General features: G+C 35.2%; 1 protein-coding gene across 2 annotated transcripts; it reads left to right on the top strand.

Annotated features, from left to right (window-relative positions):
* Positions 1–25885, top strand: CDC37L1 (cell division cycle 37 like 1, HSP90 cochaperone). Of its 2 annotated transcripts, XM_019645898.1 has the most exons (7): positions 1–312; positions 4227–4508; positions 7171–7264; positions 13895–14010; positions 14386–14508; positions 20489–20653; positions 24255–25885. In XM_019645898.1, exons 1-7 carry the CDS (start codon positions 181–183, stop codon positions 24354–24356), a joined length of 1014 nt encoding a protein of 337 aa, XP_019501443.1. In that variant the 5' UTR covers positions 1–180; the 3' UTR covers positions 24357–25885. The 2 variants fall into 2 exon arrangements, with proteins under 2 accessions (XP_019501443.1, XP_019501444.1); XM_019645899.1 differs by lacking the exon at positions 20489–20653 and having other exon boundaries at positions 24–312.
* Positions 25886–26715: the final 830 nt, after the last annotated feature.

The following is a 26715-nucleotide window of genomic DNA, read 5'->3' as shown; positions in this document are numbered from 1 at the left end:
TTTTCCGCCGTCCGCCGGTGGCGCGGCCCAGGCTTGCGTGGAGCGTGCGTCGGCGTCGCGGCTAGCAGAGGGATTCTGGGTAACGGCCCCGGCCCGCTGGGGCGGCTGGCTCGGCGCAGCTGGTTTGTCTCACGCCAAGTCTGTTGGCAGTGGGGGTTATAGAGCCTGGGGCAGCCGGACATGGAGCAGCCATGGCCGCCGCCAGGACCTTGGAACCTCCCCCGGGCAGAGGGCGAGGCAGAGGAAGAGAGTGACTTGGACGTGTCCCCCAGTTCTCCCCGCTGCCCACAACTGCCGGGCGGCGGCGCCCAGGTGAGAGGGGTCCGCTTTCTGCTGGGGGAAGGAGAAGTGCCATCGCCAGGCCCCTAGAGTCCTGTCTCTGCGACCCTCTTCTGTGCCCTGTTCTGCGCCCCCACTTCACCCGCGGGGAACGGGGCCCTGATGCCATCCCACCGCTGTTGTAGCATCTTCTAAGGACTTCGAAGAGGGGCTGGCCATATATTTCCAACCTCTACCTCCACGCACACCTTTTCACTGTGGCTAAGTCCATCTCACCCTTGGAAGACGTTTCCCCACCCCCCATCCTGACAGATTGGGCGGCTCATGCTATTAACATTGACCCTTTGTCCTCGTGTGCGTGCTTTTATCCGAGGATTTTATTCTGTTGAAGACTCTAATACTTTGCATAGTTGATAGGAACAGTGAATGGTTGTATATGGTTGTGTTTCAGACATTCACTGAGCTCCTGACTTAAAAAGATTTCTCATCCAATTTCACTGACTTTTGACATCTGAGCAAATGCTTTAAACCTCGCTTTTGATGCTAGCGTAAATCTCTCCCATTCCTGTGACCATTTTACTCCTTAGCGTTGTTTTAATTTTGCTTTACATCATTCTCCAGTAAAAACATATACCCACACGTTTGCCTTTTCCTTAAGACTTCTTCCTAAGGTCCCTGAAGCTACTCATGGTTTTCACCCCAGCATTCATGCCTCTGAAACTTAACTAAATGTGATACACCATTTAAGGATTTTTCTGGGTGCTATCTTAGGGATTGCCTATGTTCTGGTTATTCTCACCTTCTCCTGGTTATTCTCCTAACCTCAGTGTGTTTGGAAGTATATTTCAGGATCACATTAAATGAAACGGAAGTATATTTCAGGATCACATTAAATGAAACAAGTATATTTCAGGATCACATTAAATGACACAGATTATGAGTGTCTGCTTTCTATTGTAGTTTCAGGCAAAATGGGATCTAAGAGCTTAACTGAATTAATATAGTTTCTCTCTAAACTCATCTTGCTAGCTGTTAATGAAAATGAACGACTTAAATCATTTGCCAATAAGTGTAGGGTCATTGATCCTATGCCCAGCTCACGGGGGTTGGCTTCACATAGGGAAAAATGCTGTTTCATAACTAGAGACTCTACTTTGGCCAGCTCTTCAGTGGGAAAGTGCAAGACATTTTTTAGGACGACAGAGTGAAAGTTGATAGGTCAGTAGTCACCCACTAAAATGGATCACTAGTGTCATCTTTATATACAAGATACATTATATAATCACATAATGAATGTTACAGAGAAAAAACAAATGAACAGCAGCTGCCATTGTTATTTTGAAGGCATATGGAGAGGATAGAAGAATTTCAGTGCATTGTGGTTGAATTACAAAAATAACCTAAAAAACTTAGTTTAAAAAATATTAATTTTTACTTGTACACTTGGAATTATAAGCTCATTTAGCTGAAAGGAATTTTAGAAGTGAATAGGCTTCTCTCTTTCATTAAAGTGATTTCCCTGAGACCATATGACTAGTGAGAGGTAAAATTGAAACTAGAACCCTAGCTTTGACTTCTAGTACAGTGTTTTTTCCAACCTACTGCATGGTCCATCCTGTGATGTAATGTAAACCTTTATTTGGCTGAAACTACCTTTGAATGATGTTAAAATTTGTCATTACTAATCCTAAATCAGTTCATATGTGTATAACCTACTTATTTGTCTTGCTGGCTTTAGGACTTATGTTTTAGATTGGAATATTTGGAAATAATAAAATGTGTAATTCAATTCATAAGCATTTTATAATCTTTATAAAAATAGCTTTGGTTTAATTTTGCCAAACATGGGGACTCTAGACAGCTTAATGTTATATGTGATGTGTAGATCTGAGATCCAATTAATGTAAAGGCAGTTTGGAATTTAGAGATCCTGTTTGAGAAGTTCTTTTTGTTTTTGTTTTTTTAATGTAAAGTTACATTAGTAGATCTTAATGCTAACAGTTCCTTTTTTGAATTTATATTCATTAAAGTTATGTTTAATATCCCTTTGAAACCTCAGTATATTCACAGATAAAATATGACTTTATTTAATCATCTCAATACATGTTGGATAGTTCGCTCAAGTGGCCAAATGTTGTCTGTGTAGTCTGGAAAGGAATTTAAACAAATTATTTTTAGAATTTGGAGATAAGATTTCTATGTTTGATTTGAGAAATGATTTGAGAATTTGCTCCCACATAATTCGAAATGCAAGATCTATTTGTCTATATCTCTTTTCTTAGTATATCTTTGTCTTTTCTTACAATATAAATTTAAGCTTCATTTTTCTCCTTTTCCTGGCCCCTTAAGCATAGCTAGTCTACACTTATTCTGGATTCTAAGTTAGCAAAAAATAACAAATACTTTACTTGGTTAGTTAGGGCCATGTGGTGCCTGGGCTCCAAACCTGCTAAATGAGTAACTAAAACATCTGAATAATAACAATGGCCACATTTGCCCCAATAGAAATCTAAATGCAGAAGACAAAGTTAGATAGGAAGTATGGGCCTTGCATGCTACTTGACTCAGAATTCTTTACCACCACTAGTCTGTTCCATGAAGTGGAGAGTCATTTATTCATCTAAGATTTATTGAATTCTAGCCCCTAAAGAAGCTGATCTTTGAGTAAGCAAATAAACACAATATTGTGTGACAACACCACTATAGAAGTACGTATGTATAACTTGGGTGGAGAGGGAAGGGATAAGGGAAAATTTAGAGATAGGATGCCAGAATCTGGAAGGAAGATAGGAATTTAGTGTGAGGGGTGGGGGTGGGTTTGGGGAGGGGTGCTATATTGAAGGAGTGGATGGAAAGAATAAGCAAACAAGTAGAAGAGTAGCTAGAACTGAGTCCAGAGAGATAATAGGGAGTGAGATCATGAGAGACAATGCCATGTCACAGAGTTTGCACTTTATCCCAAGAGCCTAAGCATGACTAAAATTATCAGGTTTGTTTTTTAGAGAGATCAAGTCTAGCAGAGTGGAGAATGACTTTAGATGAGAAAGGCTGTATTTATGTAATTAAGGTATGAAATTCTAAGAACTTGAATAGTGATGCAGATAAGGGAACAGACTGGAGTAAAATTATTCTGCTTACTTAGTTTGAAATTGATCTACATTTTGGCTAAGAAATCGTAAAGAATGTGTCTTCAGCTTTTGTTTTATAAAGCTGAGGAATATAAGGCACCCATCACAGTGCCTTACATTTAATGGTTCAATAAATATTAAACTAATCACTATTGCTTCTGAGGAACAGAATCACCAGGGTGGACCTTTTTAAAAAACTAACTTCACCTGTTTTGATTAGGAGTAAGTTAAAAGGTATCTATTTGATATAGTCAGTTATAAATAGAGATTCCCAATAAGAACTTCTAAGATTGCCAAGGATTGGGATGATACAGAAAGAAAATAGAAACCAAGAAATGATTACTTTTAAATAAAAGATTCGTTGCACTGAAGAATTTGCAGAGCAAAACTCTAAAGGTCTGATTTTTAGCATGTTGCGTGATAAGGTGGTGAACTAGAATTAAGCTTTTGTTCTTATTTTGCTGTGTCAGGGTTATGAAGACTATAAATCAAATGTTTGTTGAACACAAACTAGATGCAAGACACTGCTAGCTGCCAGGTTTTTTGTTGCTGTTGTTGGGGGAGGAGCTCAGATTAACAAAGAAGCTTATAGTCTAGTGGATGAAACAAGGCCTATAATGTAAAAATGTAACTGCATACACAGTAGGCAGGATACATAGGCACCAAAAACATTGTACAGAAATCCATGACTAAAAGAAAATTGGGGAAAAAATAAACGTAGTTTCATGGATTGATAATACAATTAAAAAAAATTGAACTGTGCTGCGTAAACATACCTGTTGCCTTCTTCATCGCTTACAAACATTATTTTCCATCCAGATGTATAGCCATGGAATTGAAATGGCTTGCCAAAAGCAGAAAGAGTTTGTCAAGAGCTCTGTGGCATGCAAATGGAATCTCGCTGAAGCTCAGCAGAAACTTGGTAGCTTAGCACTGCATAACTCTGAGTCCTTGGATCAGGAACATGCCAAAGCACAAACAGCAGTATCAGAACTGAGGCAACGGGAAGAAGAATGGCGACAGAAAGAAGAGGCTCTAGTACAAAGAGAGAGAATGTGTCTGTGGAACGTGGATGCCATTAGCAAGGATGTTTTTAATAAGGTATGACCTTTTATTGCACCATAATGGAAGATGAAAAAACTAAAGTGTTTGTACAAATCAGTTGTGCATATTTGACAGCAAAGCAACAAAACCTGTAAACAATATTCGTTTTTGATAGTTTATTAAAAGTGCTTATTGGAGAAACCTATATCCCCAATAGTGTTTAATGTGGGTGGTCCTTAAAACAAATATATGGCTACAGCATAGCACACTGAATATAAATGTGGACTCTGGAATCAGACTGCCTCAAATCTCTTTGTCACATGCTGGCTTTTGTGACCTTGGGCAAGTCACTTAACATCCACAAGCCTCAGTTTCCTCAACTATATGGGGGGGTATGAAGACTAGATAATAACGTAGCATGGGGCGTGGCACATGGTAAAGCTCAGACATTATAAGCGCTTTTCGATGTTGCTGTGCCATCAGCTTGCTATCAGTTTTGTAACACTAATGTATAGTTATTTGATTTACTAAATAAAGTCTTTTGTTGTTATTTACCTGTATGTAGTTAGTAAACCTCAGGTAGTAGTGTGCATTTAGTATTTTAAGCTTTACCAAGTGAAAGGACTAGTACAGCACTTACACTGAGTTAGTTAATTAAGAGCAGTTTTCTGTTTCTCACTGGATTATACAGGCCTTATTCTTTGACTTTTATATCTGAAGAAAATATGGGCAATGAAATTCAGTCATTTTCATCTAATGTCTAAAGTAGGACTTCTTTCTGTTTGTACTAAACTTAACTCTCAAGCTTCAGGGATAGACTTTTCATTCTTGTCTAAGTCCACATTCACTTTATCTTTAACCATCATTATTCTCTAGACTTCTGAGTCTATAGCTCCTTGTTTCAGTTCTGGCATCCATTCTCAACCTACCCTCTTAAGCACTGCACTCTTAATTTCTTTCCTCAGAGACCGGCTCTAGTTCTACTACAGTAAGTAACACACGTAGGTAAATCTATAACACCACTAGCCCTATTATTACTTTATTCTTTAATCAAGAAAAATTATGAGTACATATTATTGTAAAAAAGAAAAACAAAATACATATGTATGCAACATAGAATTGAAAGACTTCTTTCACTATCAGTTCCATTTCCCAGAAATACTATTACAGTAAGTCATATTTATCTAGACTTTTTCTGTGCTTGTACCAGTTTATATATTTTTCCTCCCCCACAAGAGGATCATTCTTTATCTGAATGATTCACTATGTCAGTATATATTGTTCAAAGGGGTGTATCTTAAGTGTCATTTTATTTCTGGTTTGCATTTATACCCCAAAACTATTCAAAAAAATTTTTTTCTTCCAGAGGGAATGATCAAAACAGTGTTTCTTTGTTTTATAAGTTAATGTCTCTTAACGTAGTGGTCACAAAAAATATAATTTCATTTGTCTCTGCTTTTAATTGTTTTTTTTTTAAACTTAGGTTCTAACAAGGCCTACATTTATACCACAAATTAATTAGGACTATCTTTATGTTCCAGTCATTTGCTCAAAATCGTACATTGATTTTGTCTGGGAGCTTGAGACTTGAGAGGACTGGTCTAGATCTGCGCTGTCCAACTTGATAGCCACTAGCCACATGTGCTATTGAGCGCTTGAAATGTGGCTAGTCCGAATTGAGATGTGCTGTAAGTGTAAAATACACACCAGATTCTGAAGACTTAGTACCCCAAAAAAAGTAAAATATTTCATTAATAATTTTTTGTATTGCTTACATGTTGAATGATAATATGTTGGATATGTTGGGTTAAATAAATGTTATTAATTTATCTCTTTCTTTTTGCTTTTTATTGTGGCTAATAGAAAATGTTAAAATACATTTGTGACTCGGATTTTATTTCTACTGGACAGTGCTGGTCTAGATAGCAGAATATATAAAGGAACAAATGCTTTTATTTTGAAGTATATAAACTTTGATAATCTTCCTGATTATAAACTGGCAGAGAGCTGGTTTGCAATTTTCATTTTTGGCAGTAATGATCTCAGGGTTTAAATGTGATCACAGAATGTTCTGAGAAACTGTTCTGCCAGTTTTTCTGGCCAGACACAAACTTCATCTTGGTCTGTTTTATACTTATTTAATTGAAAATAAGTGCTTTCTTAATAGAAATTTGTACTTGATTTCGGAATCAAACTCTTTGGCCTTTCCTGAGAAAAGTTTACAACTGAGGTCTACTTTAGGTTTATGTCTTATCAAATAATTTATAGTAAATGTACTTTATTCTCTATGTGCTTTGAATTTCTGAGTTTATTTCCAGAAAAAACTCCAAAGATTAGGCTACAGTTACAACTGTTTAATGGAAATGAATAATGAAAAGTATAAATTATGCATGTAAAGGATCTTTCTATACCTACCTTCGATAGGGAAATTTAGTTTAATAAAATAGTTAATTCATTTGTTTTTATGTATAATTTCTAAAATAATTCTATAGTTTTCCACACATCTATCATTTTTATACAAAAGTAATGAAACTCCAGTACAAGTAAATGTTAATTGTTTAATAGAGTTTAACAGATAAATTTTATGATATAATATCAATATAATACTATACCACCTTTTTATAGTGTCTATAGGAAGGATTGCTAGACATTCGGTCTCTGAGAAACAAGAGTCAATTAGAATATAAAATCTAATTTTAACTTCAAATTTTTTACTTAGAGTTTTATTAATCAAGATAAAAGAAAAGAAACAGAAGATGGAGATAAATCAGAATCATTTATGCAAAAATATGAGCAAAAAATCAGACATTTTGGTAAGTCTACTATTTTGAGTTTCCTTCTTTTGTAGAGTTCGATATCATAAATATGTGTACAAAAAGTGGACTCATAAAATGGGACCAAAAAGAAGATAAGTGACAAACTCTAGTTGTGTAATGACTTTTGGCACAGTTGTTCAGCTCTTGTTTTAGACTTGGTGGGGAGGTCCTTAAAAAAATGGATTGACAGAGTAAACCAAATGGTGAAGAGAAGCAAATGTTATTAAAATGAAGAGAAGTAATCTGTTATTATATAATACTACCCTCAAAGACACGGTCTTTACTCCATAGCCTCTTTCCATTTCTTGTCTAGTCTTTGCGTTTTTCTTTTTCCCTGTTAGCGTCCTTTGTTTGATATATGTGGTTATCATATGGTTATAGGATTTGCATTCATTTTTTTTTCCTCAGGTTTTGGATATGGTGCTATATAATTCATGCAGATCCTTGAACTGCTATTCAAATAAATACAGTAATAGAAATATATATACAAAAAACTGAAAAATAGTTTATAGGGGAAAAGTGGTGAGATAGGGATTGATGTAAGGCTTCCCAAAGGAAGTAACATCTGAACTAGATTGTGAGGAACACATAGGAGTTTTCCATGTCGATGAGGGAGGCAAAGCAACAGCATGTGCAAAGGCAGAGCTGGGAAACAGCATGCTGTGTTCTAAGATTTATAAGCAGTGTGATCCTGCTGGAGTAAAAGTGCTATGGGAAGTGTTAGGAGTTAAGGTTCAATGCATATTTTCTTGATCTCAAGTAATATGTTAATTTAGTAAACATAGTTTTTATTTGTAGCATGTTAATAAGCTTTTTTTTAAAAATAAGCTTTTTAAATAGCATTTTGAGATCTTTTTCCTATTGATATTTCCTTTACAAAGCCTTTAGAATTTCATCCATCCTTCAGTTATGTCAAGACAATGGATACCACTTTAGATTTTTTCCCTTTTGTTACGTAGTTTATTCATAAAATATTCATTTTTCTCATACTTTTTATTTTAAAAAAAGAAAAGCTGTGTATTCTATTTAATTAAAAATAATATCTGAAGAAATAAAGTTTATCCTTGTACATGCTATTATCATTCTGGTATTATTTATAATAGAAAAATAGAAGATAATATGTGTCACTTGGATAGATATTAAAATCTTACATGAGTAGAGCCCTGAATCATAAGGATGAAAAGCAAAATTTTTAAAAATGAGTTTTAGCTGTGATAATGTGAGTTGCCACTTTTACCTATAGTTCTTATTTCCTAAGCCTGTGGTTTCCACTCTAGGAAAAGAGTACCATATACTGATTACTCTTTCATAGCATAACTGAATCTGGTAGACAAGCATCCCTCAAGGTGTTGTCAGCCAGCTGGCATACTATAGGCTAATTGCTTTGGAGCCATGGGAAACCTAGTGAGTGTGAAACAGTTCCCTCACTTTTGCTGTAAACTTGGTCAGAAGCAATTTTGTGTGGGAAGATATCCTAACCTCACAAGCTGTAGTAACCCAAGCACTAAAACTGTATGTGTCTTCAATAAAACATTTCACCATTCCATGTTATGTTCATAAGACTAGTGAATTTCATGAGCCCATTGTCTTCATTTCTTTTGCTGTAAAATGAGTTTCTGGGTCAAGAAATAATGTGGTATGGGGAATAACTCATTTAAGACCACAGATGTATTACTGGTAGATGCATGGGAAGGAAAGAAGGCAATACCAGATCTAGAATGGGCTTGTTCAAAGGTGAAATGATACCAAAATAATCAACCCGTTACTTGATGGCTGGCAAGTCTCTCTGGCATATGGTGCTATATTGAGGTTTCAGCACTGGTTTCTGCTATTGGCAAATTAGGTGTTCAGTGGCTGTCCTAGAATATGGATGGGGAAATCCCAGGCTGTTGAATGTGCATAATCTCAAATCTGCCACCATGACCCCTTAATTTATAAAATATTGTTCAAGCAGTGAGATGGCTGAGGAAAAAGGCTGACATGACATCTGCAAATGATTAATAAGCAATTGTTTTGCTATTGTATGTGTGGGCTTCCAGTTTCTCATGCTATAACACTAACCAGAGCCTTACTATCTTCAAAGCCAACCAGACCTTATAGCCACGGTTTACATTGTGCCAGTTTCTTAGTGGAAATGCACATTGACTTTTACTTTGGAAGAAATAGCCTACTTGCTGCAGCCCATTGGATCCCAGAAATGTTACTAAGGTTGTAGGCTCCCAGAAATTACCTGTGTTTTATTTCCCACTTTCTGTCATGTTTATATTTTACCAAGACATCTGGGATAGCTGCTACTTTTTGCTCTCCAGGCTCCATCAGTGTGAAATAGATCATCTTAGAGTCATGTGGGATGATAAGATAATCAAAGTCCCTGTGGCCTAAATTATGGCACAGAGTTGATAGAGACCTGAGTTGAGACAGTGAATGTTTGTTTAATGCTGTCTTTGTTGGGTGGATGCACATGTTTCTGGTGTTGTATGCATATTGTGGTAAAGGAAAAAAAGCATTTGCCAGAATAAAGACTACATTGATATACTCCTTTGAAGTAAACACATCTGGAATAGCAGCTGTAATTCAAGCTTCCAGCTAGAGGCTTTCCAGACTTGGATTGCATTCCAGACTCTTGGAAGACATAGGCCTGGTACATGGGAGGCTGTGAGGGGCTGCAGACACTTCACACCAGTACTTCTCTGGGGTATACTTAAATTCTTCAAAGTTCTTCCTAACTTTCTCTGTGGTATTTGTTGACTGTCTTATGTTGCTTTTACCTTTATAATTGGATGGAATTTGCCATCTGATGATAGGTGGTACAACTATATCACAGAGTATTATGAAGCATTGAAAGCTTCATTTTTTTCCCCTACATTTGTGTTTAATTTATTAATTTAGCTAATTCGTGTTTTCTAAATATAAAATATCAATTTAGAAACACAATCTGTTTTCTTTCACATTTCACAAAATAATTTTATTCAAAGTCATATGCGTCTTTGACATCACTGTGTTTATGATCATCAGAGCTGCTTTTTGATGATCTAACAGTTTTTTGTGGCTCATCATCTGTTCAATTCCAGCCAGGGTTAGCTGTGCTACAGCATTTTTTTAATCTGTAGGATGTTGTCACTGGAAATTTTATCAAAAGCTGTAAACATTTGCATAAATACTATGACAGGATCTTTTTCAGTTATACTGAAGGTGGATATTCAGTCTCTTCTATGTAATCACTTATATATTGCTTTTCAAATATTAATATCCTAATTTTGAGAAACATTGAATATAAAGTATTCTTGAATAGAATGTGAAGTGAAATGAGTAGAAAATTAATATGTATGCTATGATTCTAATTTTGTTTCTTTAAAAGTCATTAAAAAATAAACCCAAGGGCTGGCCGAGTGGCTCAGTTGGTTAAGAACTCGCTCAAGAGTTTGAGCTCTGAGCAACAGCGGTTCGAGTCCAGCCCGAGTTGTGCAGCCGCTGAGCTGCCAACAGGTAGCAGGATGGCCCAGCTAAAAAATAAAATAAAATAAATAAATAAATAAACCCAGAAGAAAATACATCAAAATGTTAATATTAATTGTCTATTGTAGAATTGCAGATGAATTTTATTTTCTGGATTTTTCAAATTCTTCACAATGAATATACTTTATTTTTGTAATCTGAAAAAATATTTTTAAAGAGTTTATACTAAGAATTCAAGGATGGCTTAACATTAGAAAACTCAATATGATTCACCATATTAATTGATTATAATAATATAACTACAGGGCTTAGTGATTGGTTTGATGTGAGAGGAATGGAAACATCAGAGGAATTTCTTAGAATGCTTCATTGGTGACATGGTGCCTAGGAAGCACTATAGATGGCAGGGAAAGAAGAATGGGTTTAGTTTCAAATAAGATCAGTTACATAGGGGCATGATAGGTAGAAATTGTTGTCTGGTGGTAGGTGATTGCAAATACAGGAGATCTAGGGTCAGGAAATATACAAAAAGAAGTCATATATCTTTTCATTAAGAAATTCACAACAACCTAGTTAGGAGATTTTTAGCACCTAGAGAAATTAAGATGATTAGTATAATTTAAAGGATTAAAATCTATCTTATAAGTATAATGCAAAGAGGAAAAGGAAATCAACAAGATTGCGTATTTGGGGGCCATGTTAGGAATCAGGTGGAATGTTGAGAGCTGATAGATGGATTTAGATGTTCACCAGGAAAATTTATAGGTGAAAGCATATAATTAAAATATTTTAATTTATCAAAGTAAGGTTTTTCAAGCATTCAGAGAAATTGGTTCGCTAGTTTAAATGACTAGATAATCCTTAACCAAAGGATTCACTTTGAATGAATGAATGAATGAATTATTCATATTGTATTAATAATACCTAACATTTATCAAGTGTTTACTCTCTGTCAGACACTCTTTTAAGTGCTTTATATGTATTAACTAATTTAATCCTCACAAAAATCCTGTGAGTTAGGTACTGTTTTTAGCCCTATTTTACATATGAGGAAATAGAGGCACTGAGGTATAAAGGAACTTGCCCAAGGTGTAGTAAGTGGTAAGGCCAGTATTTGAACCTGGGCAGTTTGTCGTTAAAGTCTGTTTTCTTAGTCATCGTGCTAGATTGTGTTACTCTCTGTTTATAAGTTTGTTTACAAATTCCAAAATAACATTAGTAATTTGTTACTTTCTGTTCCACTCAGCCATTGATTCTCTTGATATATTTTGTTCATAAAATTTGCACAAAGGTCAGTATGGACCTAACTTTTCAATTTCATAATAATTTGGTATACATTTTTTAAATCAAGTCATAACAAATATTTCCAGATAAAGAAAAGCTATGGTCAACCTCAAGTGTTAATTTTGTCTTGGGTATTAAATAGATAGTTTAAAAACTTTAACATTTAATGACACCCTTCCTCATGACCTCTACAAGTGTCACTAACTCATATTATTTTTCCTGCAAAAGAAACCAAAATGGATAGGATTTTGGTTCCTCTGTGAATCATGGCTACCATTAAGAAGTAAACAGGAGAAGCAATGCTCTCTATGGATAGTAGATAGAGTTGAAAATATTGCCTTCTCAGAAGCGTAACAAAGCTAAGGCAAAACTGCTTTATAGGATTTATTTTATGGCTTGAGGTATAAGAAATAGGATTATGCCTTTAGGTATGATCCCCAGAAGTTATTAGACTCTTTAAGTATAGTTTGAGAAGTTTTAAGGAACTTCCATAATCATTCTGCTTCTCAATTTAAAATGACCTAATCACTATATCCAAAGTGTTGGGGAAATAACTTTATAAAGCTTGTAAAACTCTTTATGAGAAAATGCTAAAATGCTTTTTTCCCCTGTTTTTTTAAATGAGGGAAAAAATCATTTATTTTCAATTGATTCTTGTGTGTTGCTAAATGTGTAAGTAAGACATTACACATAAATGTCTCAGTAAGACATTTGTCCTAAGATTTGTTCTTTCTTGTGTTCTCATGTGGAACTTAAATACATGGAAGTTCATTTTGTGTCTAGAGGAAAGATTTACTACCAAACTATTGAGACAGCGTTATAAAATTTCCATGTTAATTCAGTAACATCCAGACTTCTAGGATGAACCTAACATGCCTAAAGCTAACAGTGTTAATACTTAATTTATTCAGGTGTAAAGCTGACTGCACAAAGTTAACTAAAAGCTAACCCTTTGGGCCGGCTGAGCGGCTCAGTTGGTTAAGAGCTTGCTCAAAGGTTTGAGCTCTGAGCAACAGCGGTTCGAGTCCGGCCCGAGCTGAGCTGCCGTTGAGCTGCCAACAGGTGGCAGGATGGCTCAGCTAAAAAAAATAAAAAAATAAAAAAAGCTAACACTTTGCTGCCTCCATGATTACTTGGGTGGTATCGACTTTTTGACTAAATTTCTTACTAATTTGGATAAAGATGAAGACACACTTTAAGTAGTATTTGGATTAGTTTGGTATTTTGAGTCAAAGTATTAGCCATTTGCAAATATGCTTAACTAATTTTTAAAAGATTTTGTTTTCTGTGTATATAAACAGTCACCATGACTAAATGGTTAACATGATTAAAATGGTTAAAGTATATTTGCTTTTATAACACTGACTGGATTGGTTTCCCATGCTGCCAACATTTTACCATATCATCGTAGATGTTTTTTAATAAATTAGAATATAGTTTTTCTGAACTTTCTATTAAATTTTTGTTTGCTAAGTATAGTTTCTTGAGGTTTTACTGTTTTTTCTTTTGCATCTTTCTAATAGACCAAATTGTATTCTATGACTAAATAATATTGAGCCTCTTAAAATCATCTGTATTCACTAAAATGACCAGCCATCTCAATTTGCCCTGGACTTTGGGCATTACCCAGATGAAGGAGTTTTGGCTTTAAACCATTGACTCTACTTAAGCCTGACTAACTGTCTGAAATAAACTGAATTTTGGAAGCTATTTTCAATATACTAGGTATTGCTTTAAAAGAGTTTTATCCATTTTCATTTGCTCTTTTACTGTAACATATTGCTGTGGTGATATGAATTGTCTTTAAAGAGAATAATTTCAAAGTATCATTTCTTCACTTCCAAGAAGAAAGTATTTAATATTCATGGTTTAATTCTTTTTTTACAGGTATGTTGAGTCGATGGGATGATAGTCAGAGATTTTTGTCTGACCATCCATACCTTGTATGTGAAGAAACTGCTAAATATCTTATTTTATGGTGTTTTCACCTGGAAGCTGAACAGGTATCGTGTGAACCCTTGAACTTCTGGGAACTTTAGTGGAATTCTGATTTTCTTTTTTGGTTGGTTTGTATTTTATATTACTTTAAATGAAAACAGGGAGGTAATTAAATAGAACTACAAGGTTTTTTTTGTTTGTTTGTTTTCAGATCTACTTGAGTTTACTGTGGGAATATTTTTTTAGTTGTTTCAGTTAGCATATGGAAACTTTTTTCTAATGTGCTTTCCCTGTTCCCCCATCTCTCTTGTTCCATATACTATAAACCTTGTTCTTTTTTAACCTATTAGAAAATCATGTTTTCAAAATCAAAATAGTAATCACAATATTAAATATATTTCCAGAGGTATTTCTTATAATTTTAACCTATTTATTTTCAGAAAGGGGCTTTAATGGAACAAATAGCACATCAAGCTGTTGTAATGCAATTTATTATGGAAATGGCCAAAAACTGTAATGTGGATCCAAGAGGATGTTTTCGTTTATTTTTCCAGAAAGCCAAAGTAAGTAGCTATTTGGTATTGTTAAATAGGAGAGGTTATGCCTTAGCTGAGACCTCTTTGTTCCATCCACATCAAAGAAAGCCATTCAACCAGGATGCCACAGGCTAAATTCTGTAGATTTTATAGTGGAAAGAAAAATCATATTGCTGATTTCATGCTAATTTAGACATAAGGAAGCTATATATGTGAAATTGAGACTCATTCAAATAAATGTATGTATTTAGGAAAATTAGATTTTCCATGATTTAGTCATTCGATAAATACTGAGTACCTACTAATGAATACACAGCAATTTAAGATGGCTGAAGATAGGGGCAGCCAGTTAGTTCAGGTAGTTAGAGTGCAGTGTATAACACCAAGGTTGCCGGTTCAATTTCCACATGGGCCATGGAGCTGTGCCCTCCACAACTAGATTGAAGACAGCTTCTTGACTTGGAGCTGATGGGTCTGGAAAAACATGCTGTTCCCCAATAAAATCCTTTAAAAAAGAAAAAAAAGATGCTAAGGATAATTATTATAATATTGTATGTCAACTGGAACTAGAAAATTAAAAAAGATGTAGGTAAATCATTTGAAAATAATAAAAGGTACTAGTAGCACACACATTAAAAGATGCTGAGGATACAGTGTTGAATGAAACAGATGCAGTATCTTCCATGTATAGAACTCATAGTTTAGTGAAAAATCAGACTTTTGTAATGAAAAAACAGGAAACAACATAAGAAATTCAATGAGGAATGCTTTTTTTTAAAAAAATATTTTATTGGGGAATTGGGGGAGGGGAACAGCCAAGTTGTTGTCCTTCAGTCTTAGTTGTGGAGGATGCAGCAAGTTCAGCTCCAAGTCCAGTCGCGCCACTGAGCTCAAGGGGCTGTGTTCAATTAGTTGCAGGTGGGCGTAGCCACCATCCCATGTGGGAGTCAACCAGAAGCCTTGTTAAGAGCGCACGCTCTATCCCCTGAGCCACCTAGGCAGCTGCTCAGCTCAAGGTGCTGAGTTCAGTCTTTAGTTGCGGGCGGGCATAGGCCACCATCTCAAACAGGCAACTTTGTTGTTAGGAGCATGTGCTGTCACCGGCAGAGCCACCCTGCCACCTGTTGTCAACTCAGCAGCAGCTCAGCTCGGACCCAGCTCACTGGCCCATGTGGGAATTGAACTGGAGACCCTGTTGCTCAGAGCTTGCACTCTTAAGCAAGCTCTTAATCAACTGAGCCACTCGGCCGGCCTGAGGAATGCTTGAAAAATAAAAATAAAAAACCTGTGATACATAGAATATTATGCAGCCATTAAAATTATATTTTGAGGGGCCAGCTGAGTGGCTCAGTTGGTTAAGAGTTGGCTTAAGAGCACCAGCTCTGAGCAACAGGGCCACCGGTTCGATTCCCACATGGGCCAGTGATGCTGCGCCCAAGCTGAGCTGTTGCTGAGCGCCAACAGGTGGCAGGATGGCTCAGCTGGTATAACAACAAGATTGCCTGTTCAATGGTGGCTATGCCCAACCTCAACTAAGACTGAACTTGGCACCCTGAGCTGAGCTGCCACCTGGATGGCTCAGTGGATACAGCATGCGCTCTTAACAACAAGGCTGCTGGTTTGACTCCCACATGGGATGATGGCTACGCCCATCCGCAACTAAGATTGAACACAGCACCTTGAGGTTAGAGGCCATGAGCTGCTGACAGGAAGCCAGATGGCAACTGGCACCCTGCACAACTAAGATTGAAGACCAACAACTTGGCTGGTCCCCTTCCCCAATTCTCCAACACTGTTCCCCTCCCCCAATTCCCCAATAAAATCTTTTTAAAAAAATTATATTTTGAAGAATTTTTAATAATCTGAGATAATGCTTTGCTATAGTCAGAAGAAGTGATATACATATTTATATATATACAGGATGATATTGGCCATGTTAAAGAAAAATAAGTATGTCTAGAAAGATTAAATACCATTTCACACACACTAAATTACTAATAATTTAAAAGTTGTACAAGAAGTAGAGCGATAAGAACTCAGATTCATTGCCTGTGGGAGTATAAATGGTTACAACCACTTTGGAAAATTTCCTTGCAAAGTTGAACAAGTGCCAGCACCCAAAAATTCTCCTAGGGATATATCCTAGAGAATAGATTTCTCAACATGTGATCCAGGAACACTTGAGGATCTGGAGGACCCTTTTAGGGGGCCCTGAGTCAAAACTATTTTCATAATATTTATACTAAGATGTTATTTGCCATGTTCACTCTTAATCTCTCATGAGTGTGCATTAGAAATTGATAGACAAGCAGATGTGTGAATCCAGCTATCTTCTATCAAGCTAGACTTCTCTCTAAATCTTTTTGCTTTGGAAATACAGTGTGTTTTTTTTTAATAAAAATATATAAATGTTAACCTATAATGAGCTTGTTATTGTTAGGTTTTAGTTAATATTTTTAAATTTTCTCAGTTTCTTGTAACATAGTAAATATTAACAGATGTAACCCACATAAACAGGAGCTCCTTAGATTCCTCAGTAATTTTCAAGAGGGTGAAGGAGTCCTGAGAACATAAAGTTTGAGAATGGTTGCTGCAAAGGAACTCTTATAGATGTGCACTCGATACCATAATGTTCTAGTAGAATTGTTCATAACAGCAAAAAGCCTGGGAACAACCCAAATGTCTTTTAACAGCAGAATGAATAAATTGTGGTATATTCATTTAGTAAAATACTAACCAGCATCAGCATGGATTAAAAAAAACAAGAGTGAATAAAACAAGTTACAGAATGATATATCAAATACCATTTTAAAAATATTTTATGTCTTTTATAAAGTTCAAAAACAAGCAGAACTAAATATATTCTTGAAGGCTACATATATAAGCAGTAAAACTAAAAAGGCAAAGGAGTAATTAAGACAAAAGACATGATAATTGTAAGCTCAGAGGGAATGCTCTCGGGAACTGATTTCTAAGGTACTAGTGTATAAACTACACATACGTTTTACATGCTCTTGCATATATGATATGATACATTTTAGTATACACAGAAGCAAGAAGGAAATATACCAAAAGTTTAACTTTGATTATTTTTAGATGGTGGAATTATAACTGATACCCATTTTTTTTCTTATACTACAATAAATATACTTCCTTTTATAACTAAAGTAAAACATTATATTTTTAAATTAAAAAATACATATCAGGGCCGGCTGAGTGGCTCAGTTGGTTAAGAGCTCGCTCAAGAGTTTGAGCTCTGAGCAACAGCGGTTCGAGTCCCGGCCCGAACAGAGCAGCTGTTGAGCTGCCAAAAGGTGGCAGGATGGCTCAGTTAAAAAAAAAAAATACATATCATTGTTATAGAAGTCCTACCTTAAATGCTGTAAACTCTTCTAAAGTATAACCTAAATAGAAAATTTTTCCAAAACACTAAAGTCTTAATGAATTAATGATTGAGTTGGTATTGTAGCTAAGCTTCTGGTGACTATTGTAAATTTTCACTTAACAGATAAGCATAAAAAATAATCATACTTTCTTTTTCATTTTACATTAATGGATATTTTTGAACTAGTGTTTAAAAGGATAATGGAACATGAACTATATACTTTGAAATTTATTTTGACAAAATTGAACTGAAAGGCACTGAGGTCTTTAGAGCTTAACATTGTGTTCATAATAATTTTTTCTTTAATTACAGAATAACTTTTATGGGTGCTTGGTTTTTGCCAGGTACTGTTCTAAGCACTTAACATGGATTAACTCATTAAATCCTCATAACATTTTATGAGGATTATTATTTCTGCTTTACAAGTGAGGAAATTAGCAGAGAGAAATTAAGCAAGTGACTGACCCATGGGTTACTTAATAAAATAGAAATTAGCCCAGTCTCTCTAGATCTAAATCCCTAGGCCTTAGGCATGCAATAAGATCAACAGTTATGCCACTTGATTCCTTGTTGCATAACCATTTCAGAAGGATTACTTTTGGTTATGAAGGCTAATATTCCATATGTCCACACGAGTACCATATATTCACCAAAGTGAAATGCTATAATATATTTAAGGAAATGATTCTAAACTCATAAAAAGACAGAATGGCAGCATAGAATATTGTCTGCATTATTTGTATAGTTACTGATGCTAATAACTAATCCACAAATTTTAATCTGGTTTCACAACCTAAAGTACATTAAAAGAAAAAATAACATTGCTGACAAATGGGCCCAGGAATTAGACTTTTGACAAACTCTTCCACCACTTGAACTTAAAGCCTGTGTTCTGTTGATGTAGGGCATACACTGTGTCATTCTTTATCTGCAAAGGAAACATTTGTAAATATGGAGGCTACTGCCAATAGGGTGATTTGTATCAGGAATTTTGCTTATACATTATTAGAGGGAGTTCCCCTTCCTCACATAACTCATCATACATTTTTCTTTCCATTATGTTGAAAATAAGGTACTTGCTTAACTAAAACACTAAGATATTTCCATAATGAAGTTGAAAGTTGAGTTCTATTTGGTTTTCATGGCTTTTACAGATAGGGAGCACACAGAGAATTACTGGAAACAGGTAATAGGGTCCCCTCACTAATTGGTGGAAAAGTATAAGGTTTTAAGACTATCCCTTGGTTTTTGACTGGCAATGAGAAGAGAAGAATGTGAGGACTATCTTGGGTCCTGTTGAGAATCCAGATAAATCATGAAAAATACAGAAAAAGCCTACCGTATTTGCCGGCATATTAGACGATTTTTTTGGCCCTGAAAAATATGCCTCCAAGTGGGGGGTCGTCTTATACGCCAGGTACACTTCAGATAGACTGCCCATAGTGCTTGCCCCGTGCCATAGTGGCCTCCCGATGCCCGCCCACTTCATTCCACATACCGTTCAGGCATCAGCAGCGCTGCTGGGTGTATGGTCGGCTGTGTGCGATTTTGCGAGTGTGGTAAATTCGGGTTACCGTATATTTCTTTACATATGCATTGAAGATTCGCGATTTTGCGCTATCATGGTGCCTGTTAGAATGTTGAAGAGCTCGCACTTGTGCACTAGTGAGGTCCCAGGGAGATGCTGATGCAAGGGTGGACCAGACTGCTATAGTGACAGGGCGGGCAAACAGGGAGCAGGGACCAATCAAATCAGGCTTTGTATACAGCCAACAGCCAACCACAATACTGCACCATTGTACAGTACAGCATAGAAAATGTCGACCAGTCAAACCCCTATCATCCCTATCATGGCACCGGCCAAAAGAAAGAAGTATGATGCAAATTTTAAACTGAAAGTTATAAACTTTGCTAAGGAAAATAATAATTGTGCTGCTGCAAGACAATATGGAGTAACAGAAAAGATGGTTCGGGACTGGAAATCAAATGAGAAAGCATTAAAGAGTATGCCAAGGGGTAAGTGTGCATTAAGAAGAGGCACCCCACACTGGCCAGAACTCGAAAAACATGTAGCAGACATGGTGGCTCAACATCGCCAAAACGGTTATGTGGTGACACGAAATACAATATGCTTGTTTGCACTTCAGTGGGCCAAATCAAATCTGATATTGTTTTACCTTTTATTTGGTGTGTGGAAGGTGTGCGGAAGAGGGGGTAGTCTTATACGGCGAGTATATAACAAACTCTGTATTTTGAGTGGAAATGTTAGGGGGTCGTCTTATACGCCCAGTCGTCTTATACGCCGGCAAATACGGTACTTTCTTTTGTTATATGTGTGTGTGTGTGTGTGTGTGTGTGTGTGTGTGTGTTTGTGTTTACAGAGGGCTTGTTTCTTATTAGTTTATTTTGCTGAAGCAGAGGGAAGTGAAACAAACCAATCATTACTCTTCCTATAAAACAGGAAGTTTTCGCAAATCTAATGGGGATCTTCATGGTGTCTGCATTCAAATTTTTCACCTCATCTTTACTTTCTCTACTTTAGACCTGATATATGCTTTTTAGAATTTACTGTGTGGTCTGAAAGTCTTGGAAAACACAATCTTTGCATTTTGTGTTTTCTAGGCTGAGGAAGAAGGTTATTTTGAAGCATTCAAAAATGAACTTGAAGCTTTCAAATCAAGAGTCAGACTTTATTCTCAGTCACCAAGTTTTCAACCTATGACAGTTCAGAATCATGTTCCCCATTCTGGTGTTGGATCTATAGGGTTATTAGAATCGTTACCACAAGTAAGTTGGAAAAGTAAATATGCTATAAATGTATTAGTTCACGTAATTTTTGTTCTTTTGGACTATTTTCTTATATCTAATATATGTGTGTCCATTTTAATATTCTTGCCTCAGAAGATAACTCTTGAGTTTCATTTCATACCATGTTTTGGCACTAAATCTCTTTTATCTCTTAGGTAGGTAGAGAGACACCGAAGTCCACTCCTTTAAATATAGAAGAGAAGAGTTCTACCTAAGCATTCTTAAGGGCAAGGGTTACCTACTGATCATCTCAATCATAAACTTCTCAAGATGGCTCTGAGGAACCTTTCATTCTGAGTAGAACTATACTATTTAAGAATTTATTAAAGTGAATTAGCTTCAAAGCATAGGTCCAAGTGGCAATCAAGGTGATCTGTTGCATGAGTTTATTTAGCCTACCAGATGTAACTTTTTTAGTCCACATTCATGTAGCTTATGCCAAGCTGCTCTTCCTAGTAATACTGGCCTACTGTGTGAACCTCTTCAAAGTTTACTGTTAGATCAAGATAAAACCATGTCACTAACATGAAAGAATCTATGTCAAAAAGAAGAGGAAGTTAGACCACTGGTCTACCTGATACTACTTAGGATTATGATTTTAAGTTATCATTAGAAAGTTGCTGCCCATTTTGATTTTAGTAGCATTTTAATTGAGCCCAGTCATCTCTCATTTCCAGGCCCCAAGGTTTTAAGACCAGCTTTAGCCTAAAGTTTGGTCTGTTGCCTACACCGTGAAAATGGAAGTCTCATTCAGAAGACAACGTGAGGAGAGCCCTGTGTTTATTTTTAAATCTCACTAAGTAGGAATTGAGATTTTCAATATCTTGACTTTATGTCTCTATAATTTCACCATTTCAGTTATATACGTTGTAGGGCAGTGTAGGCCAAAGGGACAACTTAAGGAAAGCAACTGGTCATATTCAGCTCAGCCAAAAATAATAATTCTCATGGATGGAAATAATCAAGGTCTGATTTTTAAATAATTAGTCATGCTACTCCATAGTTAGACATGTAAGTAATATTCTCCCTCAATTTGTCCTGTACCTTATCTCTTAATGCTGTTTAAATACAGTGGTGATTTTCTCTTAAGTTCCTTGAGAAATAGCACACAGGGAACTAGTCTTTCCAAGGGAATTTTACAACAAAAGCATTGTCAAGTCCAATGTATAAACCTGCCAAAATTAAGATGTCACATAATGAATGCAAAGGAAAAAAGAAACTTGAAGGATGTCATTGATTCTAAACATAAGAGGAAAAAGAGAAACACATTAAAAATCTCATAGGATATTATCAAAAAGTTGCTTCTGGTTTGAGAGAAGTAAATTCTTGTTCTACGCTATCAGATAGCAACTGAGATCTGCTGCTAGGGATCCCTTGCAGTCATTTTAATGGAGGGCCTGGGATTGTACAATGTGGACACTTTTGAGTTGCTGATATTACTAGGGTTGTTCTGACTTATTTCATCTGGGCTAACAGACCAAGTCCTCATTTTGGGATAAGAATATACTAGCCTAATCCTCCTGAGGGAGAGAAGAGATGAATAAGATTTCAGCTAGATGAGAGGAACTACTTGTCAACTGAGAGGAGATTTGGAAGAAAAGCTTACTATAATAATAATATCCCATTATTATCAAATCAGTTATGGATTGCAAAACACTGTTACATGTATCATTTAATCTTCTCAAATACCCTGTGATTCATTTTCATTCATATTATGGATGAATAAACTAAAGCTCATGGAAGTTGTTTAGTGATTTGCCTGACGTCAATACAATGAATGATGGAGCTGATAGTCTAATCTTGTGTTTCTATCCTACTTCACTGCTCATGAATTTATACCATAGACTTTTGTTGAATCATATATACAAAAAAATAGAACAAGGACATTCAGTCATGTGCTCTTGGGATGAACTGGTCAATGGAACAAGAAATGTGTTGCAAATGTTATTAGATGAGAATATGGTGTGATCAGTGGAATTTAAGTATAGATATGGTTAGGTAATATTGATTGCTTTTTGTTTTTTTAAGTCTCTTCATAATGACATCTTACAGTTCCTAGGGAGATGGATTAGATGAGTTCTGGAGAATCTCCTTAGCCAACTCTAATACTCTAAATTCTGTCATGGAAAACTGGAGCCTAGTCTCAAGAGGCTTTTGTTCTGAGGGCCTTTGGAATTGGGCCTGGATTGTCAGAAAATGTCTTAGTACTCTTTGGGGAATGGGATAATGTGATGAGAGCATTAATAATTTTTTATAAAACTTAAACTTGGGTAACAATGTAGCTTTTAATTTCTTTCTTTAATTGACAACAATCTTGTAAAATAAGCCAAATGCCATTATCCTTAGTTTTGAGAGAACTAAACCAAGGCTTCTTGGATAGAGACATAACATAAGTAATAATTACCGTAGTTTATCCTATAGACTAGTTTTTAATTCTATTAAGTTGTGATAAATTATTTTCTCTTTGAAGATTGCATTATACTAAGTGGTAGAGGCAGGATTAGAGCTGAGGTCCATGTTATTTTAGTGTCCCAGACCTCAGTCAGTTATTTGTGCCACTTCCTTCTTAAAGACCTGATTGGGAATAATCCAACTTGTGGCTAGCTTTTTTACTTTTACAATAAAAGAATCACAAAATATTGTACTTTAGAGGATCTTTTGAAAACATTGCCTCCCTATGGGATGGGAGGTTTAAGACATCTATCCCCAGTTTGGACTATTTTCCTCATTGGTGTTTATTAAATAAACAAATGAAACTAGGTGATACAGTAGTAAAACTCTAAGTAGCTAGCACATATTCAGAACTACTTAGTAGACAAATTGAATTTTGGGGTAAGACTTTCCTGAAGTCCTAGGTTGTAAGGGCTTATGTCCCTATTCATGGTGCTTTAAATAATGTTTTTATTTTTACATTTATTGAATAAGGTTTCCTGTTCCTGGTTTCAGAAATGGACAAATGGAACATTTATGAGTTCTTTGGTTTTAAACATAAACAAAACCTAAATTAAACTGTTCTTTTATTCTCAATTTTTTTTAATATGGGTCTGAGTACCTCTCAAAAGATAACAGTTTCTCACTTGATTTTGTTTTAGCCTTTGAGAAACCAAAATGAACTCTGAAGATAGCTGTAATTTTTACTCAGTATATAGACTTTTTTCCTTATTCAGGTGTTTTGCATTTTTAGTATTTACTGTTGGAAGCATTTCTGGCTTAAAGCAATGTTTATGTTTTAAATTTTCAATAACTGTACATAAAATCACATGGAAGATCTAGCTTTGTATGATTAAATAATTAAAATTATATAATTTTGTTAAAAGGAGCAAAAAGCTAGTGTTAATTACATTTTTATTTTTCACATACATCATTCTGTCTTAATCACATCTCTTTGGATTAAGTGGTAATAGTCTATTTTTCTCTTTCTTTTCTTCTTGGGTTTCAACCCAAGTCCAATTTTAAAGTCCATCTTCTTTCCTACTCTACTATACTGCAGAGAAATAGAGAATGTGAAACTGATATGTAGTTGCATATACTGGCATAAAACTGGTTATCATTCTTTCTTCCCTATACTTTTGTTTTCCAGAATCCAGATTATCTTCAGTATTCTATCAATACAGCTCTTTGCAGTTTAAACTCAGTGGTACATAAAGAAGACGATGAACCCAAAATGATGGATACTGTATAATTTGGTTAAGACTGCTGAGGCCAAGTGCTATTTTGTTACAAGAAAGGAAGAACTTGGCTATTTTCTTGACACTTTTATGGGTGCTGCACTTTATTTTTGTTCGGTTTTTGATGGGAGGGGAAAAAAGAGTACTGAAACATTTTGTAAATTTTTTTTTTAATGTGCTGCTAGGTTTTTGTTTTTTTTTTTTCTGAAGAGAGGAGTGGTACCATATGTTGCAAGAAGTCAAACTGGACTTTTTTTTTGCTACTAAATTTGCCTTTAATCTTATTGTTCTCAATTTTGGAATCAAAGTATGAAAATCTGCACAAATGCAATGTTTACAAGAACTGGTTGATTCTAGGAGGCATCTGCTATAGTCTCTTTTTATATGGATATGTACATGTCCTACTCTACAAAAACGATTAAAGATAAAAATGTACTTGTATCCACTGCTAATTTAGCTGTCAAATCTGGTGTTTCATCATATTAAAAGCAATAAATCAGTAGTTGATAATCTACTTTACTAAATAAGCTGGGTGATACATATTAAAACAAAGTCTTCCCCCTTAAAATAATTCTACATTTGTATTTTGGCACCATCAGTTAAATCCTTGACTATAATATCTATATATACACTAAATTAAGTATTCACTTTTTTTTTTCAATTACCCCATAAGTAGTCTCAAAACTATATTCGTTATAAGTTCATTTTACCCAATTGACTTTTTAATATTTAGGGTTACAGTGATTTAAAAAGTGATAAAGCTAATACAGATTTTTTTTTTTTTAATAAGATCATTTTCAAGCTCACTCCTACTTTCTTTACTTGACATAGTCTGGGATCTCTCAGGGAGCAAGTTTAAAAGAATACTAACAGTCTGTAAGAACAAACAGGAAGAAGAATCTGATTTTTAAATTACAGTTATTTTTGTTTCACTCTGATGTAAGCTAAGGGCTTTTTAAAATAGTATTGTAGCGCTAACTGCCTCAAGCTGCCAACTACTTATTTCTAAGAATTTAGTGATCGTTATTGGTAATGATGGTTTTTACTGCATTTGTCGTTACTCTCTATAGCTCAGTTACCATAGAATGCTTCTGAACTTTACTACTTCAAATTTGCCAGGATATTTGATGATTCATTTTATTTGGAATTAGATGACAGTACTAATTATGCTATCCTTATTATTTGAGGATTAATCTTTTAAGAACATGCGCTTTGTATTGGGTATAGCCTTTGGTTCAGTCCTGTTGAGACTAGTAGCAAACATTTGGAAGATGGCTAACCATGATTAGGAATACATGCCTGAACTTGAGAAACCAAATATTTCTAAAGGACCCATATGGTGATCAAACCTGTGACCGTAGCCTCATTTGCACCTTGTTTTAACTAACTGAGGTGACAAGTCACCCAGTACCCATAGAAATGGACTGGAATTATTGAATCATACTTATGTAACATCACAATCTTCTGGTTTTCAGAATAAAACTCTTTTGTGCTTTTCATATAAAGATATACTCTATATATAATAAAATGTTTGACTAATTTATATAGTAGTATTCATCAGCCTGTAATTTTTTTTTTAACCAAAGTTATAGAAGTTTTTTTCTCTTTATTTCTGTTCTGGAGTTGCTCTTATTTTTCCCTTCCTATCAAATAGAGAATGGACACAGTAAAATCCTAAGTTTCACAGAAATGTTACTTGAACCATTACTTTCCATTCCTCAATTTCACTTTTCCCCAGGATTTGCCTATAATGGTTTTGAATTTCATTTTGCCTTTAAGTTAGAGGTAATAATGACTAGATTGGAAGGAGAGTCATTATCAACAAACTGAGCAAACTATTCCTGAAGAGATTTTTTTTGTTTTCTAAAACATTATTGAAGAGCTATTTAAAAGTTGGCTATATATTTTACTTTCAAAGAGAAGTATTCTGTTTTTAATGTAAAAGGGTGATTGAATTTATTTTGGGAACCACTAACTGATGCCATAATTTACATTAAAAGACTAATTTTTACATATTTAGCAGTACTTTAGTATTAAGAACAGTAAATTGACATCCTTTTTATTTCTCTTTATTTTGCTTTGAACTAAGAACACCTGATTAAAAGAAATGTCCTCTTTTCTGTTTCTTAAGAAATAATGAATATACTAAGCAAAGGGTAATTCATATTTCAGGTTGGACAGTTTTCTCTCTAGACAAATTATACAAACCATGGAAAGTCCAAATAGATGAATGAAACATCTCTGACGTCAAAGTATCCATAAAGGATTCTTGTTTCATTTGATAAAATTAATATTCTATTAAAAGATTTAATAAAAAAATAGCTATTCATTCCATTTATTCCCTGTTAACTGTCATTTTATCAATGGTAGTAG

This window comes from Hipposideros armiger, unplaced genomic scaffold, assembly GCF_001890085.2.
Source record: "Hipposideros armiger isolate ML-2016 unplaced genomic scaffold, ASM189008v1 scaffold_95, whole genome shotgun sequence".
Classification (NCBI taxonomy): domain Eukaryota; kingdom Metazoa; phylum Chordata; class Mammalia; order Chiroptera; family Hipposideridae; genus Hipposideros; species Hipposideros armiger.
Note: the sequence above shows the minus strand (reverse complement) of the source record. Positions and strands in the feature narration are given on the sequence as shown.

Coding starts and splice junctions, on each gene's coding strand:
- CDC37L1 (XM_019645898.1), top strand. CDS start 181: ATGGAGCAGCCATGGCCGCCGCCAGGACCTTGGAACCTCCCCCGGGCA. Junction 14,011..14,385: donor TTCACCTGGAAGCTGAACAG/GTATCGTGTGAA, acceptor ATTTATTTTCAG/AAAGGGGCTTTAATGGAACA. Junction 20,654..24,254: donor TATTAGAATCGTTACCACAA/GTAAGTTGGAAA, acceptor TTTGTTTTCCAG/AATCCAGATTATCTTCAGTA.